General features: G+C 40.1%; 1 protein-coding gene across 1 annotated transcript; it reads right to left on the reverse strand.

The window, feature by feature from the left end:
• Positions 1-1,170: 1,170 nt before the first annotated feature.
• On the reverse strand, positions 1,171-21,342 carry cpda (carboxypeptidase D, a). The gene is made up of 21 exons (XM_067594631.1): positions 20,534-21,342; positions 18,751-18,998; positions 14,401-14,543; positions 14,017-14,186; positions 13,007-13,413; positions 12,670-12,861; positions 11,729-11,896; positions 11,302-11,411; positions 10,975-11,077; positions 10,376-10,518; positions 10,102-10,271; positions 9,743-10,003; positions 9,413-9,608; positions 8,946-9,081; positions 8,624-8,770; positions 7,649-7,747; positions 7,469-7,533; positions 7,114-7,245; positions 6,807-6,992; positions 4,522-4,624; positions 1,171-3,914 (listed from the first exon to the last, which is right to left on the reverse strand). Exons 1-21 carry the CDS (start codon positions 21,217-21,219, stop codon positions 3,688-3,690), a joined length of 4,092 nt encoding a protein of 1,363 aa, XP_067450732.1. The 5' UTR covers positions 21,220-21,342; the 3' UTR covers positions 1,171-3,687.
• Between the last annotated feature and the right edge of the window lie 1,208 nt (positions 21,343-22,550).

Genomic DNA, 22,550 nt, shown 5'->3' on the forward strand with positions numbered 1-22,550 from the left:
CACAACCCGTTTCAACCATAGACTGTATACACAGTGTAGGTTGACATCATAATACATCCATGGTTGACATACACTATGGTTTCAGCAGTTCATGTTTATTTCAAGTTTGTAGTAGAAACATGATCATACTGCTTCAGACAAGTATAGTCAATATGCACAAAATTGTATATATTGTATACTGTAAGAAATTTTTTTCTCTCTCTTTTTTATGTTTTTTGTATTTTGGAGATAATTAAATCCATTTTCAATATAGCAGTATTGTAGGATCAATGCTTATATACTTACACTTTTTTATTTAAATATGAACAACTTTGTGTTTATTTATGTGTAAGTCTAATGTAGCTCTATGGGCACTATGCCTGTTAAATATTCAAAAGGATGTGCTTCTTTTTTGTGCAAAACATGATCCAATATAAATTCTCTACACTGTCCAAGCTCAGTTGTAATTTTAATTACTTTGGCATAAGGCTGGGCGATATGGACAAAATCAAATATAACAATATTTTTGACCAAATATCTCAATATTAATATTGTGATAGTATTGAAGGGATGACTATTGGTGGAGATTTTTGATGAATAACAATCTTTAATGTGGATATAATGACTAAGTGGGTAAATGTAACCAGGAAAAGACAACACTTATGCCATATCACAATATTACAATATCCAAAATCTAAGACGATATCTAGTCTCATATCACGATATCAATACAATATTAATATATTGCCCAGCTCTACTTTGGTAATACTTTACCTGAACTTTACTGCCAATGAAGCAGCAGCAATCAATACCAGTGTTCCCTTGGTGCAGAAACTTTCACTACACCCCTGAGAGTCCAGTTTTAGGTCACTACATATTTGGCTGTCGTCTAACTAGTATGTGCAGCACTCCCGCAGTCTCAAACATAGCAAGCAGCTCTTTTAATCACATTACACACACTGCCCATGGACAAGAGACAGAAGAAAAAGGGGACACAAGCACCATTTTCTCCAGCTGTGCTATAAAGTCAGTTCTTTGATTATCATGTTATTGTTAATTTTGAATAAATTCTGCTTCAGTGATTAAAATTTGGTCTCTTCACACTCTCCTGCTTCACTGCTGGATGGTCTGTTTAAATGAAGTGTCACAAAGATAATAGCAGTTCCCTATAATGCATCACAAAAGCAAGAGTCATTGTGAGATGTTTTATTTCATTGTGTTTCATGAGTTTGTTGTGCATGTTAGCATGTCACACAGAGCGTCTTATGAAACATTTTGTTGTGTGTAAATTCATGGTGAACATAAATTGCACTTATTTTCTCCATTCACAATTGGCAAACATTATTTACAGTTGATTCCAGTATATATAAAATCTTCACACCAACACTGCGTGACCCTGACGCGCGCTTAACTTTCAAAATTCACTCACACACACACACGCATTCACAGACACAGTTTAAGAAAGACAAATAATATACAAAACTGTGTCTCGACACAGACATCAGGTTTAATGTTACTGGTGACAGCTGCATTCGTTAAAAGGGAGAAGAAAGGAATCTCTCCTCAACGTAACTGGAAATCAAGGCAGTTTCTTAGTGACCATGTATTTAAGTGAACAGGTGCGTAATCTTTCAAACTACTGTGATGAAAAACATGCATAGCATTACCAATTTATGAGCCACCTGATGTTTTAAATGATCCAGTGTAATGATTACAATTCAGTTAGGAATACTTGAGATTTAAGGAAAAATCTTTTTTTTTTTTTTTGGTTTTTGGCAGTTCACCTGATTTTGCTAGAAGTAAAATTCTGAACCAAAGTGGACGTTTCAGCCAAGGAATACCAACAGAGAGGTCTCAGTTTTTCCTTCTTCCCATCAGTTTCCAGTTTACTTTCATGTCTGTACACAAACCTGTCCCCCTGATGTGCCCATTTACCCACTCAAATTGAGTTGTTTAAAGAAATTACCGCATTACACACCAACCATATGTTGCTCTTCAAAGCCATTAAGGCAATCTGTCAGTGTCCCCAACAACTGTCTGAAGCACTTATTAACAGTGCATACTAATGATAATGATGATTTGAAACTAACTAATTTTCAATTTAAATGCCCTTTGTGTGCCAAAATAGTCTAAGGTCCATTTATCACTAGTAAAATTATGTATTATAAGTTGTGTGTGAATTCTATGCCCTTTGTCTAACACTGCATTTAGAAAATGTGAATTTCTTTGCACTGGACCTTTAAACGGTGTGGAATGGGTGGCTCTGACTTTCATTGTAGACACTGATAATTAATGGACGGACAAACTTAGTGTGACTTCTGCAGTCCAAAGTATTGTTTAGAGGGGACAATGCTCACACATTCAGATGAAAACAAAACAAAAAAATGATATTCCTTACAGTGACAGATTATAAAAATGGTGAGAGTGCACAGTCTCGATCAAAAACGGGGCGAACACACTCGATGTGACATGCATGAAAGTCAGCAGTAACTTTCCATGTACAGACAGTTTGAAATTTTCCCACAAAATTATATTTAAAAACAAAAAAAAAAAGGAAAGAAAAAATAAACATACATTCTTCTTTTCATGATTACATATTTAGAGATTCATAGTTTTTCCTTGGCCAATGATATGGGACGATCCTTGCTTTCCATTTAGTGCAAGTGACCTCCATGCATACAGCAGCGCCCTCTGCACTAACTGATAAAGGTTGCATTTAAGCTTGGTGACGGATTCTCCCTGATGCTTTAAAGCTCTTGAGAAGCTCGCTCCCATTATGATTTTGGCCACAGCGTTAAACACACTGGAAAAATACAAAACTACTTAACCCAGGCAGGCCAGCACAGTGCAACATGGGAATTCAGCAGTCCTTTAAGCAATTTCTTACTTTTCCTACCACCTGAGTATAGGATGGATCAAATTCCAGCATGGACCAACTTATCTATTCACTATGTTGCTGCTTTCTGTCGCATACTACAGCCCAAATGGACTGTAACTTTACAGAAGCCAAGGCACAGTATTGGATTCAGTCTCCCAAAAGGCTCTGACACTTCGATGTTGCAATGCTGTCTTTGATAAAATAGACAGATTCCATTTCTCATTACCAAGCTGAAAGCAGTATTCAAAGAAATGCATGGTGATGACATCAGTGGGTGGGGGGGGGTGGGGGGCAGGAATTGTGTGAGATTAAGCACTTCCATCCAGAGTTCATTACACATCCACTGAACAAGAGGTTTATTTGGACTTATTGGCTTGACCCCTTAGCCAGGCAGGACAGGTACTGAGTGGTCTACAAGAGGATTCTTGTGTGGCTCGGAAATGAAGCAGCTGTGGGACTCAAAACCTGCTATAAGGACGGATGAGTGGACTGAACCTTACTTTCTTTCTCCCTCTCTTTGTCCCCCGTCTCTCCCGCTCTCCTGATCCAGTCAGGCAGAGATGGAGCACAAAAAAGCCAGCCCTCCAGTCCAGACAGCAGCAGGATGTTTTCAAAACTATCAATTTAGTAGCACTAATATAACTTGAGTGAGTGCTCAGAATTTGTTTGTGTAGCAGAACAAAGTGTCTTCATCACTCTTATCATATAATCAGTCATAAAGACAGAAACGCTGTCAAGAGTTCAACCTGTTCCTCGTTGGCCGGGGGTTAAATTTAAGGGGGAAATCAAAATAAAATACTGAGCCAACAGCCAAATTGGTGCGATGGTTCTCAGATTTTGTTGGCGTAAAGTGTCTCCTCATCGCTTTCACTCTCGTCCTGAAACTCGTGAGCAAGCAGAGACTTCTTGGAGCCCATAGAAGTGAGCCGGATCTCGTCGTCATAATCATCTCGGTGCTGCCGCAAGCGATGGAAGCCATCTTTCTGATGATTAGACTTGGCTGCGCACACACACCAGATGATGCACGCCGTCACCACCAGTGCCGTCATGGAGGCTGCTGCAGAGCGGAAGAGAAATACAAATCTGAGCATGTCTGCATGTGTACACAGTATACACAGCTTCTAGCTGGCAAGAGTTCCAACTGTTTTTTTTTTAATTGTTTGATCTCACACCTCATAATGAAGTCATTTGACTTTTTTATTTTGATGATTAAGATACAAAGAGACACATTTTGCCATTCTTTAAGTCAAATACTATTTTAAGGCTTCAAACCACTCTTAAAAGCCCTGAATAAGACCTCTATAGTGTACTTCAACCGTACAGCACTTTGTATAGGGGAGGCAGTGTGCCATGTGCCTGCTGTCTGTGTTAAAGATTACCAGCATACTAGATTTAGTCACAATTCAAGTGGAGAAGTGTTTGATTCTTAAACTTTTATCAGTAGCATGAGACGCATTGCAGGAGCAATTAATCAGTCACTGTCAACAGGTTTTTAGCAACATTAAAACACAGCATGACATCAACATAAAACTATATGTTGAAGTCTTAGCCCATTACAGTATCCAAAATACAAAATGATAGTGGTTTAGTTCTACATGGATGACCCACATAATACACATAAAGTCAATACTGGTAAGAAAAGGCCATTTCATAGGAGCACTTACCTGCACTGGCAACCACAAACTCCCTGGGCAGGCCAAAGATGTTGTTGTCCATGTCAAACTCAATGATGATGGAGCTAGCAGCTTCATAGGAAGATACCACCACCTGAAACACAGCAAAAATACTTCAGTCAACCTCAGAGTCTTCCTAAAACAGTGTCAGATTTGATTCATGTGGGGATGATGATTTACAATTTCTGCAAATAGTAGGAGGGCTCTCTCATCTGAATGAAACTCTTTTTTTCTGTATTTAATTGGGGTGTGATAGCCTTTGAATATAAGCTGCAAACTGCTGCAGTCAACGTAAAGCTTGGCACGGCATGAGAAATCCAAATAATTGAGTTGTTTTGTAGTTTTACAAACTTTACTTCTTTACCAACTTAAAAAAATTATCAAAATGTCACAACAAAAAGAAAACATCAAACTCTACCGTGTCCTCTTATCCATCCTGACTGTCTTTCCAAGTGGAGCCAACAGGCATTTAGCTGTCTGCTGAAGCTCCCTACACAAGTGAGGTTGTTAATTACCTAATTAGCAAGCCTCATTTGCAGGTGTGATTGCATAGTATAACCTGCTGCAGGTTGTCTTGCATGTCTAAAATAGGATTTGAGCGCTGGCTTATAAAAATTTAAAATTACTCAGCTTTCTTTTGAGAGGTAAATTGCAAGGATCTCAGTTTTCAGTCTCTATTTACTTCTTGTAACTCGTTTGTTATTTCTCCATATCAAGTGAAGTGGCTTGTGTCTCTTATTTATTCACTGTCATTATTTAAATGTGGTTTAAAAATAACTGGGAAAGCTGGACTCAATGGAGCTTGGGAAACCAGGATTTCAGACCATATGGTTTCAAACATAATTCAATGATGTAATGTTGTCTGAACACACACCCAAAGAGTTGTTGTCAAAGAGTAAGTGCACCTCTTGATCTTAAATTCATTATCAATATGGTTTGTTGGTTGTTTTCTTTACAGTAAACCCAATCCAAGTGATATTGCTTTAAATTCCAGAGCTACTGTATGAGATGCGTCCCTATGGCCTAAGGAGACATATTCGATGTCCTAAGAAATATGGGGAGACTACAAAGGTGAGGAAATACATGTTGGCTCCGAGTCATGATTTGGACTTCCAGTGTGAGCAGAGTGAAGCAGACTCCCAAAAGCCACTGGACGACAGATATATAAGGAATGCTGCTGTTCTTCCAGACCTCCATCTGCCCCACAGTGACAAAGTCCTTACATTTGAGGAAAACGGCTCTGGCAGTGTGCCAACTAGTCAGCCAGGACCTCTGATGATCCACGGTTTCACGGTACCAGAGTACCAACATACATATCATTTGGTGGTGGATCCGCTCTTTAGTCCTTGCGGGCAGCATGCAGTGTACAGTCTGGAGCTGGGACGTACCATTAAGGAACATCTGTTTAAAGAGCTGGCGTACCCAACGCTTCAATTTTCAGAGCAGCCAAACAGAAAGGTGGAGGTGATGGAGAGATTCTGCGTGCTCCGTCCCACACCCTTCATAGACATAGACAGTAACGGGGAGCCCAAATAATATTCTTCTACAGACATTCTATGAAAAAAAATTTTCATTTGTCTCTTGATACTTTAGACATATTTTGTTTGCCTTGTAGTAGACAGATTTATATTGAAATGTTTAATGAACAAAGTAATGTCAAATGTTTGAAATTTTGCTGTCAGGCTCCTCAAGTTAAATTACGCAAGACCTACAGAAAGAAGTCAATATCAATGCATGCTGCATTTTTAATCATTGTTTGTATCTAAATTGAGTCCAAAGTGCTCAGTCTGTTTGTTTCTTTGTTTGCAAGCTTGTAAAGTACTGAAATAATGTATCCTACTGTGTGTGTGGATGTATGATCGCCACCTGTAGAGCATATCGCATGTGATAACAACCAGGCCAGGGCTGGTTTCTGCTTTCCAAAACATTGTCATAAAAAATACTTACTCAAAACCAGACAGCCTCTTGTTTTACTAAGCATAAACAAACATGCCTTTATATCACTTTTTGTGAGCAAATACTTTGTCATAAAATAAATTCAAAAGCCCCCCCTGTTTTAATATAAATCTGAGGTAGATATAGACATTTGAAAATTCTCCATTTGTATGTTTAACTTTTCATGAGGGAAAATCTGACTCAGAAATTCTAAATTAAATTAACTTGTCATCACCTGCAAATGCCAATTAATTAAAGTAATGGTTAAGTGTTACTGCACCATTAACCTCTTTATCACATTCCCAGCTTGCATAATGCATGATATGTGCATAACTGTGTACCTCTTGCCGTTGCTGTTGGTAGCCATCAGCAACAGCTTCAATGTTGTGGTTGCCTGGAGCCAGCAGCGCACGGAAGTAGCCTTCCTCTCCAGAGAAGACTCTCACTCCCCCATTCAGTACAATGATGGCACCAACGATAGGCTTCCCGCTCTTGTCCCTCACCACGCCACGCACCCCTTTATGGACCTGGATGGGGTAGAAATGGAGAGAAAAGCAATGTTATACAAATCATAAAATTGTTTAAAATCTACATACAGCTAGATTAAGCCATGTGCTAAAAGCTCCCTGATAAAATATTGCAGCATACCTCCACCAACATGCTTAGAAGAGGCTTCTTGTTTTCTGCCCAGAGCGTGGGCAGCTGCTCAGCCGGGGGAAACAGACAGCAGCCACTGTACACTGTGATTTCTGGACAGTGACCAAAGTCCATACTGAAGTCCTGGGAGACACACAATGATTTTCACATTTGATTTGACAGACCTTTCAAACTGAAAATACAGGATCTCAAAATAGTTTAACAAGCTATCAAAACAGAAACATCCCTGAAAAAACACAAGTGCTGCCTTCCGTACTGTATGTATCATATGCCACAATTATGACAGGATGGAGACCCCCCTAACTGTGATAACTGTCACCACAGAAACTGGGGTGGAGAGACTTACCTTCATGCTCCCCATGTGACTTTGTCTCTCTGCGGCCCTCATAATTCCATCTGGGATGTTGCCCACTGAATGACAGAAAAGTTCCATAAGGTCTTAACCACTATCATCTTATCAATGACGACTGATATATTCAATACCAATATGACAACCTGAATTATTTGTAATATTTAAATTGCATACTCTGCCCATTATTTGAACATCCAGTGTCCCCGAGGTGCATCTTGGGGTGGTTTTTGGCATAAACACTCGCTAAGTACTTCAGAGTGCCCTCATTTTCAACTGGAAATGATGAATAAATAAATGTGAGTCAGTTAAATCCAAGTTAAGTGCTATTAAGTGATGTTAAGAGACAATCAGTGTTCAGATGGTTTGTTTTTCTTTCTCACTGTGACTTGCAGTTACTTGACTTTATTACGTTTATAGCCAAAAAAGGAAAGCTTGTCAAATCAGACTGTAGCCTGTGAGGACAAGCACATTAGTGTGTGACTGCATTTTTAAAATTTTATATAACAAAAAAAAAAAAAAACAAAAGTCTACAGCCCCACTAGTTTGATCAAGACATTGTGTGAAATGTAGGACACAAGAACAAAAGTTACTATGTACTGTAACTAATGGAAATATGTCATCTATAGTGTCATTCAAATAAAAAGGAGGAATCACTTTTCAGCAATTTTAATCAAAATCAACCAATTACATTCTAGATACAATATGTATGCTGTGTGCCAAGTTGATATTCTGACTCGAAGGTGGAGCAACAGGAAGGTTTGTGGAGTGTCCAACTGAAGGAAGTTCATCTTAGTGGGAGCGTGAATGTGCTCAGTAAATACGGAAATCAGCCGATTAGATTTTGATGTTTCTTGAAAATATGTTGACCTTTTGGCCTGACAGTGGACTTTCTGAATATCTATTCCAGAGTTTACGGCAATTTGGCCGCAACTTGTCAAGATATTTTGCTCCAAGATTTAAATGTTAGGTGGACAAATGCAAATTCTTTAGCAATCTTGTGTGTGATTCCATCCCTCACACCCCAGATTAAAGGATTTTAAAATCTTATGTAAATATACTATAAATTAGATAACCTGATAAAACAAATTCCTTACAAACTTAAATATGAATAAGCAGTAAAATAATAGAAATTTTGTATGGTAGTGTTACCAGACTGGACAGGCTTGTCATAAGGGTAGGTAGCAACGAGGGAGCCTCCATCGAGGGCCACAGACAGTGTGTAGCCCTTATCTAGGATCAAGTCCATCATCGCCCTGGTCTCCGGTTGGGCCTCCACCACACGCTGTGATGCATTGCCTGAAAAAGAAAAAACATATAAAGACAGCAGACAGGAAAAGGATTTGTTACAAGTGGAAAATATATACAAGCAATCTTTGACAATAGTAGATTAAATGACAAGTTATCTTTTGTCTGTCTGTCGGTCTCCCTGCTTCTCAAATTAATTGCACAGAAACAAACCTATACAACTAACCAAAGAAGTCTGTGTCCAGATCCTTTCCATGAGAATTGGTCAAGCCCTGGGTGGAGGTGCACTGTTTCTCAATCGCTTGTTCCCTTCCATCTGGGTTGATGGATGGCACGATGACAATCCGTGTCTCATTGATCAGCTAGGGAAGGAAAATGGAGAATGAACATTTAAAGACAAGGCTGAACCATATATTTACTAGAGCAGATTGTATTGCTGTCAAAACAAAATTATAATTAATAGATTAACCCCAATCCCAGATATAAAAAGGGTATGGACTTCTCAGGTTGCATTGACAAAGAGTATTGTGTACTGCTTTAAAAAAATAAATATTTTTAAAAAAAAGTCACATTTTGTGTTTTTTTTTGTTTTGTTTTTTTTTAAAGGTAGAAGCTAACACAGTAGATACATACATGTACAGTAGCAGTCGGGGCTATCAAATACTATATTTCCAGAAGGGCCCCAAAACTCACCCTAGTAATGACTGGGTTCTTTCCATAGTTCATACACAGAAAGGTAGCAAACTCCAGCAGCAGCTCTGTGCCCACTGGGGCATTACCATGGATCCCTGCTACAAAGCGGACTTTGGGTTCAGATGGTTCAGCCTCCCCTGGTTTGTTGGAGATTTCCAGAGCCCAAATGGTTCGAAACTCCACACTTTGGCCAAAGCTAGACAAAAGAGAGGAACCAGTTTATAGGTGAGTATTATAAAAATCTATTAATAAAAAGCATAAAAACCACAGAGCAGGGAGGTGGTGTTGGTTGGCAGATATGCACGGTTGGACAAGATAAAACCTGCTCACCTTCGTAATGATGTAATTTTGGGAAAGTTGAGGGTGAGGCCTCTCAGGGAGGCAGACAGCTCTTTATAGCGTTTGTAGCGGAAGTTGTTCTCTGTGGCTGTGCTCCTCACCAACTGCTCTAAACCCTGGCCTAGAGAGAGGTCCTTGATTAAGCTGTCGAACTCCCTCTCAGATGGGTCTGAGTGTATCCGTGTCAGTCTGAAGTCCACTACCTCCGCTCTATGCTTTGAAACTGTGGCGTACGTCGTCACAGGTGTATATCTGAAAAACAGAGGGAGTAACAGTAATATTAGTTTGTTTAGGAAATTCTCAGTTTGTTTTTTAGACCCCACTTCTTCCTCTTGATATTCTAATCTTACCCATGGGCAGAGGCAGTGACAGAATAGGTCCCAGGGACCAGAAGTCTCCAGTAGTCTCCAGTGTGGGCTGTAATGATGCTGTGATCTATGTCCTTCACACTAATGGTGGCATTGGGAATGCCTGTACCATCCCTTAAGTCAGACACTGTGCCTTTTATTCCGCTGTGGACCTACAAACACACACACACACAACCACATACATGTAAGTAGATGCAAAACATGCAAAAAGTGAGGAGAAAGCTTAGGGTAATGTTAATGTTGTACCAGGGATTACCTGGTGTATAAACTGGAGTAAGGCCCGTCGATTTTGTTCCCAGTATTTTGGCAGTTCCTTGGCCATGGGGTACTTTACACAACCCAGCTCAATGGTGACCTCAAAACAGTTAGTGTTAAGGTAGTTCCAGTCCTGCATGCCACCTGGAGAAAAAGAACGTTTTTCCTTTTTAACTCCCTTCTCAAACTTTAAAGCTTTCATTACAGCGCCTATGTGTAGAAGTCTTTATGTGATTATAGCATCTATGATAGGTACAGGTTTCATGATTGACTACACACAGACATATAGAGACAAAATGTGTCAGATTTATTCCACCATGTAATTGCAATATTGTGTCCATTAGTGAAGAACCAGTAACACTGAACTTTATAACTACAGCTTTTCTTTTGTATTAATTTGACTGAATACAGCTTTTGCAAACAAACCAACTGTCTAAACTTGTATATAAAAACAGAAATATCCTCTGTGTGCTTTTTTTTTTATACACAGACACAACTCTTCCATATCATGTGAATTATCTTAAAATCTAAAATAAAGTCTAAATGGGTGTTTTGGATGATTTCTTGTGGAAAAACAAAGGAGACAAAATGTAGGCATACCAGGAACATTGTACCAGTTGGCACCATTGACGATGCCATCCTGAAAATACTCCTTAGGGTACAGGTCCTCACAAGGGTGTCCATTGTGCATCAGAGGATTCTCCTGCACGCACATGAGCACAAAAAACACACACAAGAGAGCTCAACAATGAGTACCGTTGTAATCAAGTTTTCAAACCTTGTCGCACCACAGATTTCACAAAAAGCCAGGGTCTTTTATCTGTTCTCCAACTCAACTCCACATTTTGTTTTTCCATTATAACATGAAACCATAAGTAGACGTTATCTCAGCATGAAACAGATCCAGTAGCAACCATGTCCAATTACCTGTGAGTAGGCTCTAGCCACCTGCTGAAAGACCTTGTCATCGGGACACTGGCTGTACTGTGTTACCCCTTCTTTGTCATCATCATAGGGATAGTTGACCACCAAGGAACCTAAATTCCACAAAGATAAGACAAAGCAAATAAGGAAAAACAAATTTGATATAAATAAACGAACTTAAATACACATATCGTGTATATAAATACACATATTTAATCTAAATTTAAACTGAGGATATACAACCAAAATATCAAATCATAGCAGTAATCTTTAACAGTTACTGAAGTAACTTTAAAATTCTATTTTGTTTGTGGTTTTCAAAAAAAAAAACGCAAAATATATAAAACATTAAACTAATAAAGAACAGAAGATGGTCGTGACAATGAAAGACTACAATCTGTGCTACTAAAAGCTCAAAAAAGGACCCTGCCTCCATGGAGGTTGGCTGACAGGACGAAGGGGTGGCTCTTCAGCCAGTTCATCACAGCTATAGTCTCTGGCTGTCTGGGCGCTTTGATGATGGTAAACTGGTCTGGGAAGTTACGGTTCAGGTCAAAATTGTTGCTGTTGTTGCGTCCTTTGTATCCCGTTACATCACCTGTGAGGAAACAAGTACTAGTGTTGAGCGATCGACATGCATCTGAAACCACAACCTGTTCCTTCTTACGGATGTACAGTGTTCTCAGCTCCACCACCTCTATATTTCCTGTTTACCATTTTCAGGCAGAGGAAATGCTTTGTGAAACTTTCCCATACTTTTAAAATATTCACAGAGGCAAAAAAGCTGCAGCTGTTGTGCAGGTATGACTCAGGCATCTGCACAACAACTGACGCCAGCATTTCAACCATTTTTCCTTATCTGAATAGAGGGTCTAACGACAGAGGCTGTTGTATGTTGAACAGACTGTAAAGCCCCTTCAGGAAAATTTGTTATTTGTGCTTTTACAGCTTATATGCACAGAAATAACACCAAATTGTGAAAAATACTGATGGTCTGTCTCCTAAACCTAAAAGACAATATGAATACTATATGATATTTTGTGATCACTAAAGATTTGCACTGTATATGAATGTGATCTGGTCACTTTGAAAGTCCTGTTTCATTTACATTTTCTGTACATTTCATGGCACCCAGCCACTTACACACAATGAATGATAGTCAAGTGATCAAATTGCAGTTCAGTTCCTGTAATGTTACACCTTTGTTCACATCTAAAGCAAAACATCCAACACCTGCATACTAAAATATTTAACATGTTACATGTCTTAAAAATGTATACTTGGTAGGTGTTGCAGAAAGTGTTTCTTGACTGTTGCCTGACATGTGTAGAGTTTGCCCACAATGTGTGTATGTGTGTCTCTTTCTCTTACCTTCAGTAGCTGCCTCATAGCCATCCGGGTTCATAGAAGGCATGATGTGAATGCGAGTGTTGTTGACCAAATTAGTGACCTCTGTGTCAGTGCCATAGTTACGGCACAGGTACTCAATGAGGTTGAGCAATAACTCCCGGCCCACCACTTCATTACCATGCATGTTGCCCACATACTTAAACTCTGGCTCACCTGATGGAAACAGAGAGTGGGAGGCAAAGTGAAAATATCATACTGCCAAAGAATGCACAGAGCAGTTAAAGGCATAAACTTCATGACATATAAACACAATGAACCATCACTCAATGACTCTATTAAACAACCCTCTAGAACATACCATGCTCATGAACAGTGGGGTTGTCTGAGATGACCATCACATAGAGCTCCCGGCCTTCCACTGAGTGGCCGATAGAGTAAAGATGGGTAATGGATGGGTACTTGCTGCTGTACATGCGTAAGAAAAGCTCCATGTCTGCGTAGTTGTGGTGGCGAAACATCTGCGGCTGAGTGGGCTGCTCTTCAGGTGGAAACACAGGAAGGCTGCTCTTGTTTCCCTCAGAAGGTACCACCCAGGTGGAGTTGATAGTAGTGGTGGAGATGTTTGGATCACTGGTCAATGGCATGGAAGTTGTGGGCACGGTGATGCTACCTGCAGCATCACTGACCACAGGTGCCAGGGTAAAGTTAAGTTCTGTGGGTTTGCCATCTACAACCTGGACATTGTGGACAGTCATTGATGCGTACCTGTGTAAAGATAACATGCTTGAGGACTTCAATTCCACCTTAAAAGCACCATGATGTACCAAAATTAAATGACACAGTTGCCACAACAAAGACAGTGCAGTTTCCACTAAGTGTCTCTACCAGGAAGTCCTTGAACAAAGAATGTGGTTTTCTTCACTTCACTAACAAAGAGCTACTACTTCGAGGAAGTAACTGATGTTATTCGCTTTTTTTGTGCAGCACATAAGGGAAAGTCTAGCCAAGACATGGAGACTAAGCCTCTTTGTTTGAAAAACTAGACTGCAAATTTTGCTTTTCTCATTGTGATTTGGCAAGAATCATGAGACAACAGGAAGTAATGAATGCACCATTTGCTGGGCTGTCTTTGGTCTTTGCAATGAATTCAAACAACACTTTGTCAAATCTTTCCTTTTCCCATATTGCATCTACATTACCTAGTTTTAATAGTGGATCAAACGGTTTCTTGCGAGTTGAAAAAACATGTTTACTGACAATTATTAACCACCATTTCTCATGTACTGTCCTTGAATGCCTTTCATAATGCTTTGCACACCCTGTATGTGAAAAGCTGCTATGAGAAGGAAGTTCATTAGTATTACTCACCCTTGGGCTACAGCTGTGATGTTGTATGTTCCTGGGAGCAGAAGGCGGTAGTAGTCTCCATACTGTCCTGTGGTCAGGTTGTGGCGGATGCCTGCCACCAAAATACTGACGTTGGTGAGAGCAGCACCACTGATGGCGTCTTTCACGTAGCCACGGACACCAATATGGACCTGGAAAACAACAACATTGTAAAAACCAAGGACATCTAGCTGAACTTTAGCATCATAAGATTAAAATGAATAAAAGCAGTATCTGTGAACCAAAGTTAAAAGATGTGTTTCAATTGGGGAATCATTATCCTTTTAAATAAACAAAAAACAGAAAGTGTATTATAATAATGAATGCTGTTGTATCATAGCTCCTTTTGTGAGATATAAGCTCCACCTTCTCTATGTAGGCCAGTAATGACTCCCTGTTCAGATCCCATTCCTTGTGGAGCTCGGTAGAAAGAGGATATTTGCAGCAGCTCAGCTCCATGGTAATTTCCAAACAATTTCCATAGAGATAATTGTAGTCCTGCATCCCTCCTGGATAACAAAACAGAAATACAACAAATCAAGCATGTTAGAAATGGCACATTTTATTCAATGTCACATTCAAAAACATGAAAAATACATTAAAGAGAAGGATATATGTATATTTAACTGGTGTGTACACAACACATGTACTCATAAAGTAAATCCTTTAACATGCAGTTTCACTAAATTTAGGCCCCGTACTGGTGCTAGGCCAGCAATTGAGTCAAGAAACTATCTGGAAAGGCTTTAGCCTGTCTATGTCTCCTCTATGCCACAATTTAAAGATAGTGTTTAATGTGGCAACAAGCCAGGACATCCGTAGTGCAGCAGCCAATCCAGCCTTCCAGTAAGGCAAACAGAAGAGACAGACAGGAGGGCAGGCCGTTCGGCCGGCCATCCCACTGGAACGACAGCAGGCAGCCAGAGCCTCCGTCACTACAGGGTTGCCATGACTGCCTGCTGGGTGGCCAGTGGGAACCCAATAAAAACAGCCACCATTTGCCATTTTGCAAGGGAAAGGGCTCACACACCAAACATGGACAAAAAACTTCAGCAAAGGAACCAGCCACCTAACAGACTAAATGAGGAAGACATCAACCAAACCACAACAGAAAACGTTGGTCTATTTCTTAACACACAAACTTAGATTAAAACACAGTCATCAACTTAAATGCTGAACAGGCTAAAATAACAACAAGACTTTAACATTCTCTAATACTGTATCACATTTCGATATGGGAAGTTTAAAATATTGCATACCACTTATTCTGAGCCTTTTGCAAACTATATCATTAATTTCATTTCATTTTCATTTCATTTGCTTGTCTGGTGATGACATCCTCCTGAAAGCCACATTACTTACTGACTTTGGTAACTGCAGGAAATGCAGTAAAGAAAATTACAATGCATCGCTTACAAGCTAAGGAGAAAAGCTGCAGGCTGCGATGTGGTACACGCCGTGGCTCTGAGAGCAGATGTACCAAAATATACACCACAATCGCAAGTTTTTCAGAGTCATCCTGGGTCAAGCAACAGCTGTTCAGCAGGCTGAAACTTGGGAAGGGTGACCGGCTGCCAGGTCATTTACTGGAAACTGGAACAGGCAACTTCAGAAGACGTGATAAACTCTTAACAACTCATCGGATATGTTTCACAGAACAGATATGCCTGTTGTATGCCCCTGGCTAATTTATCAGTAGTAGTTACAAACATTTACACAGGACAATAGGGACCATGCCCTCTGAGCTTATTGTGAATATGAGTTGTGTGTGGAGATGTGTCAGAGTGATTCACTTGAGGTTTTACCTCCTGTGGTGGCAGCAGAGACAGCAGGGTGCTATGTCAACCAAAACACACCAAGCACTTAACAAAATGTCTCCTGCTAATGACAGCAAATAACCCTCCACCAACATTCAGCTGCGACAGTGTGTGGAAACCAAACTGACAAACAACATTAACCCTAAATTTAACCTTTTCACAAAGCACAAGATGTTTGGCTTCGTCTTGAGCTAAGTAATTTAAGTAGAATCAGGCTACCATTGTCTTTTACGCAAATCACTTAAAACAAACATCTCCTTTATGCTCATAGAGTATGACAAACACACAGACAGACTATGGCAGCCCTAACCTTAAATATCCTGTCTATGTACCGGACCCTGTGACACACCCTCAACTTAGCAGGAAACCAGCCACCAGACAATGGAGCCAAAGTCAGTGCTAGCAGCTGAGCGCTCTGTGTAGGCACAGGGAGGCTGCTAATATGGGAGGACTTCAGGGGTTAAGCAGTACATTGCGATAAAGCATCTCTTTTGTTGGTTGAACGTTTGAACTGTTAATTCAAGAAGTAATGCTTTTTAAGGAAGTATTAATGTTATATGACTGCTAGCAGTTAAGCTGCTAAGAGTGTCTTTGTCAGGCACTTGCACGGCACTCAGATTATCGCAGCAATACAGCTGCATTTTCATACAGTAAAATTATGTTCCGGACCTTGTTCTTTTGCATTTCTAAAAGGCAGTGATGTGCATCTTTCAACACACGCTGTATTAAAATAGGCCTACCGCTTTGAACAAATGAACAATAAACATTACTGTTTCAATTCTAGCTTGATGAAAAATAGGAAACAGTCTCAACAAAGCATACAGCATGCATGTAAACAAACGCAGAAGAGGCTTAAGAAAAAAAACACCACATTTTCAACAACAGTGCCATTCGTTGAGGGTTAGTAATTAAAATAAAGGACATCCACCGAGACTAGACTGTGTCAAAAGATTTAGAGTCAAGATAACATGTTATTATTTCAAGCTCTGACTGCCACACAAAAAATCTCCTGCTCCTGACTCCGGGTCCTGGTCCTGGCGCTCTGCCTGGGCCACTCATGTCACACATTTTGTGACCGTTTCCATCATCTGACATTAACCCAGTTTTAGCTGTGACATTTCATCCATCGAGACAGGTCAAACAGATACAAGCATTGTCACTGAAGCAGACACTGATGCAACTGAGAGTTTAAATAACTAGTTTGTATTACAGCCTGAAACAGCAACAACAAACTAGCTCATCTTCATTCTCTATTCACGGTGCTTCTAGTTCCTGATGACAATTAAAGCCAAGATTTACAAAGATAAGTAATAGCAAACTCTGGCTGGTGTTTACAAGTGTGCTTTGTAATGTGTGTGTGGCTTTGGTAATGATTGACTGCTCCAGTTCATTCCTAGTGATAAACTGATCCTGTGACTTGTCATGACACAATCGAGCTTCAAGTGCTTAAAGTGACCTGCAACAAGAGCAAATACTTGTTTTTCTTAATCCTGAAATTGTCTATTTACTTCCTAATATTACAAAATCTGACAGGACAAGGCCAGTAAATTAAATTAGCAACCTTAACCTTGGAAGTGAATTGTAGTGACTTAATTGGGCAGCAAAAAAACACTATGTGCACCTGCAGTAGATGGCTTTGCTAATGGAAATCAGTAAGTGTAGTATGCACACAAAATATCTGACACACTTCAAATAGAAGCAAGGAAAAGCAGTGTGGTAACATGAACTGGTGACACCTTACATCACCACCTCCCAACCCCCCTGACAAACCAACAAAACAAAAAGTAGAGACTATGCCGATCAAGTTTCTGCCCGCGTGATGGTGAGAAGAGCCATTTCTCAACCTGAAGACACTTATTCAGAGAACAGAAACACATACAAAAATCAGTCAGAAGAGTCGATGTAATCCTGAATGAGGTGTACTAAGACTAGTAATTACAGGCTTCGGCAGATAAACATGATGAGTAGCGCACTCTGAGCTTCAGTGCTTTCCATTTTTCAGCATTTTGACACCTGGTAAAGCCAAAACCACGCCACACCTGGCTGCTGTGACAGCAATGTGAGTCTGACATGATTTTTGGCTCAGTCGCATCTCTACTCTGTGGCTTTATTAAAAAAAACTTTTATACCATCTATAAGAGGTTATACAGTGCAGCGATATGAACTGTAACAGCCCTCATGATTACTTCTTTGCTTCACGTTTCCTTTTAACTGAGCTTATTAAATGAGGGAATCGGGCTACTAGAGTCCACCTCTAAGCAGCTTTGGTGAACAAAATAGTTCAAGTTGTTTTCCGGAATGTAGCTGAAGCTGTTCTGCTAAGAAAAGACAGGCAAATGATTGTTTTACTTGTGATCCGTAGCCAGAGAAAAGCTCGCCGTGACAATAGCTTAAGCTGCACAACACCAAGTTTAAAGGAAATCGTTTGTCCCTGCGTGTCTTCAAACAGGTCGTAGCTTGCACAAACCCACAAAAGATGTAAACAGTCTAACAATAAAAAGACACATTCTTGGCTTTGAGATGGGGAGACGTCACGCAGCAACACAGGTTAGACTTCCAATACAAATATTTTAACAGGATTTTTACTTTGCCTGCTGCCCACAACAAATATATAAAAGAACCATGAGTGGAGATACTACAATAGGCCTTCGTTCAAAGACCTCCAACTATTCCCATTGATCGTTTCTATGACGACACACAGCCTAGGTGTCTCACATCAGACTTTTAGCTCAATAACAAAAAGTGAGAAGGTAGAATAAAGTTGTTAGGAGACAATGGTGTAACACAACACAAAAATATCATTGCAGTATGTGAAATAATGAGATTAATCTACATTGATTATTTCCCAAATAAATAAACAAACAAGGTATTGAACACAAGGAAAAAGGGGTTGTCTTACCAGGTACGTCATACCACTGCGCCCCATTGGTGATGCCATCTTCAAAAGTTTCATCTTGGGCATCGGGACAGTTGGGCTCGCCAGTCTTCATCTCAGGGTGGTTCTTGGAATACACCAGGGCCAAGTAACGAAACAGGCCGTCGTCCTCCGATTGGCTGTAGTGGCCCTGCCGCTGATGGAAGGCCGAGTCATCAAAGGGGTAACTGGCAACCACAGTACCACCGTGCAGGTTCCCTGACAGCACGAACCTTGAGAGAAAAATACACATTTTAGCAGCAGTCTTTAAAGATAGGTTCAAGTTCATCTTAAAACAATATGCACTGCATCACATCAAGATAAACTTGAAAAAATGCAAACCTATCCTTTGTTAGTTATGAGGAAACAACTTCGCTGTACCTCAAACAAACATTGTAATGTAGTGTGAAGCTGTTTAGAGGTAATTTCCCTTTTTGCTGAGCAGCCCTGGAGCTGGCAAGGCCACTTTAGCAGGAAGAATATTTGTCAACATGCAGGCCTCAAATCCAGTTTTCCGAGTGAGCCTCAGACCAACACACAATTATCATAACTGTGTCCCGGGGAATCAGTTCCTGCTGATTTTACTATGAGTCACATCTGTTTTCCCCTGAGGTCATAACAAAGAAGAAGACTGAGTTGCCCGTTGACAAAAATGTTTATCGCTCTCCAAATCAGGGCTGCAACTAGTGATTAATTTCATTATCAAAAATCTGTGGATAGGTTTTTAGATTAGTCATTTGGTCTAAAATACGTCAGCTAATAGTGGAAAAAGGCCATCATAGTATTGCAGAACCCAAGTCTTGAAATTTCTTGTTTTGTCCCGACCAGTCTAAAAACCAAAAATATTCAGTTTACATTGATTTAAAAGAAAAAACAACAACACATCAAACAAATCTCACATTTGAGAAGCTAAAACTTTGGATCAACCGATTGATGAACTATCAAAATGGCTAAGGCGAAGGGCTAACCCCAGATGAACTTCATGCCATAATAGTTTCCCCAGTTGCTGCTGAGATTATTACTATTAATCACATCTGCTACCCCCTTGGGGCTGAATAAATAAAAGGAGACTCAGAATTGAGTTACTCATTGATATGACATATTTGTCACAGTCCAAATCCTCTACTGTGAGAGACACACTGACCAAAAAGGGTCAATGAAGTTTACAGAAGCTACTCCAACTGTGTTCCAGACAACAAGACCTCAAACAACTGGAGACTGTGGATTATGTGGCAGTAAGGGTCAGACGAGTGTGTTTCAGAGTCTGCTTTTTAGCCAAGTATGCAAGCATACAAAGAATGTGTCTTGGTGTTTGCTCCCACAAGCAACATAGAGGAATAAAAACAGAATAAGAGTAGGGTAATAATAATAATGAAAAGTAGTACTAGAAGTACTAACATTAAATGAAAACCTAGACATTTAAAATGTTTCAAGTTTTCTATCCTATTTCAAAAATAGGATATAAAACTTGAAATGAAACATTGACTGTGCAAAGTAAATACGGACAAAGAAATGAAGTGTATGAAGGTGATAAGTGTTAAAATTTAATGTGACACGTGCAATAAATAATTAAATTATGCAACAGTGGAGGCTGAATGCAATGTACAATGTTAAATCCAGTTTGATGAAATAATATGAAAAAGTGACCAGTGCAGGGATTAAAGGAGGGATGTGAAATGTAAAATCCAGGTTAATAACAGTCCAGTTCAGGTGTTTAGTAGGACAACAGCTTCTGGAAAGAAGGTTTTTCTGGAGCAGAGAGACTCACTTTTTCTCCTGGATCCATCTGATCACAGCCATGACCTCGGGGATGTTATCTGGGTCGACAGTTATCCCATCAAACTGGTCAGGAAAGCTCCTGTTGAGGTCAACATCTTTGGCGTTATTTCGACCCCCCTTGTCGCCATTGCAGTCCCCCTCTTCGGACTTCTCAAAACCGTCGGGGTTCATGCTGGGCATGATGTAAATATCCGTGGTGTTCACCAGCTCAGTAATGCGCGGGTCTTCCCCATATTTCGTAAGCAGGTACTCTACAAGGTACATCAGCACCTGCCTGGACACGGTTTCATCGCCGTGCATGTTTCCTACGTATTTAAATCTTGGTTTCCCCGGTGTGTCTATGTTGGGCTCCTTGGTGATCCGCATCACCCAGAGCTCCCTGCCCTCCACAGACTGACCTATGCTCGACAGGTTAGCTATGTGAGGGTGTTTCTGAGCCAAGGACTGTAATCGCCCGGTTAGGTCGACATAATTGTAGTATTTGTCGTAAGTTTCTAACGTTTCCTCCGTCGGGGAGTTGGCGCTTCTTATCCGGTGCAATCTGGCGTCACCAGGGGAGACAACAAGAAAGAGAAGAAAGGCGAAAAGTGACACCCGTAGTTTCGGCGTCGCCAACAGCGGCTCCCAAACGTCTGCCATGTTGATGCGCCTTCTTCTTCTACACCATTCGGACATTTACGACTAAAAAACACACCAGAAAATAAAATTTTACGAGTGTTTGGCTCCCTGGTGACAGACGTATTTTCCCTGTCAGAGGCAGTCTGGCCTGTTGTTTGACTCAACTTCCCTTTCACCTCACAGAGGCGGGACTTCACGTTGATGACGTGTTTTTTAAAGGTACACCAATTTTTTTTTTCCTAGGATGGCGAGGATATCGCCCTCCTTACTCTGCCTCTGATTGGCTAGTATTCGTCGCCTTCGTTGGTTGGGTTGGTTAGAGGTAGGGGGCTGAGTGATTGGTTAGAGGTAGGGAAACAACATCACGGTAAGCCAATTAGAGGCAGAGTAGAGTAGTAGACTCTACCATCCTAGGAAAAAAACGAGAGAGCTCGTTTCCGCTTTAAAAAGTGTACTTTTTTGTATGTGGACCCTGTTGTGCATGTTATTTACATGTTTTTTTAATAATATAAAAAAAAGATTGTGTGTGTGTGTGTGTGTGTGTGTGTGTGTGTGTGTGTGTGTGTGTTTTATGTGTTTTTTTCTTACCGTTTTTGTTTTTACCATATCTGCTACTTCCCAAATAAACAAAATCCAGCCAATCTGAGTCTTATATCATAGATAGAAAATAAGATGGGTAATAAGTCCATAATGTACAGAGAGAGAGCAAGATTTTTATTTGTCACATATGCATACAAGTATGAATAGTGAAATGTTGCGCCAAACCCCCAGACGGTGCACAATACAAGTACAAGAAATTCTAAAAGCTGAGCTAATATTTACAAAATCTATGTCTATATCTATTAATGGAAGAGCCAACAATTAAAATAAAACGATTGATAAATAGTAAAAGTGTAAACATGGTTGTAAAGTGAACAGAAGATAAGCTGACAACGGTATTTGAATAGCAGTCGTGCAAAATATACAAAGAACTATACATAGAACTATTGATAAGAGCAAAATGGTAGAGGAGTAAACATGGTTATAAAGTGAACAGTGTAAGGTGATAACAGTATTTAAATTGCAGTAGTGCAAAATATAAATGTGCATGTCAGTGCAGTTTCTGGTTTTACATGAGAGACCTTAGTGAATGTCTTTCGGTATATGGTCCTTCAAGAATTTGTTGATGGCTCTGATAGCCTGTAGGGAGAAACACGTCCTCAGTCTCTCAGTGTGTGATTTGTGGCTGTGTAGGCGTTTGCCTGATTGCAGCCACACACAAGAGACTGATATACAAATAAACACACAATCAAACAAACAGAAAAACAAACAAAATCATCAAAGCACAACAACTATTCCCTACCCGACCCTAAGCCCAGACCATTGAGTTTAACTCGTGCATTTTTCTT

This window comes from Thunnus thynnus, chromosome 7, assembly GCF_963924715.1.
Source record: "Thunnus thynnus chromosome 7, fThuThy2.1, whole genome shotgun sequence".
In the NCBI taxonomy this organism is placed as follows: domain Eukaryota; kingdom Metazoa; phylum Chordata; class Actinopteri; order Scombriformes; family Scombridae; genus Thunnus; species Thunnus thynnus.

Excerpts from the sequence above, each read along its gene's own strand:
- cpda (XM_067594631.1), bottom strand. The coding sequence starts at position 21,219 with ATGTCCGAATGGTGTAGAAGAAGAAGGCGCATCAACATGGCAGACGTT. Across the intron at positions 10,272-10,375 it reads TACTCCAGTTTATACACCAG|GTCCACAGCGGAATAAAAGG; the intron begins GTAATCCCTGGT and ends GTGTGTTTGTAG. Across the intron at positions 10,004-10,101 it reads GTCACTGCCTCTGCCCATGG|ATATACACCTGTGACGACGT; the intron begins GTAAGATTAGAA and ends TCTGTTTTTCAG.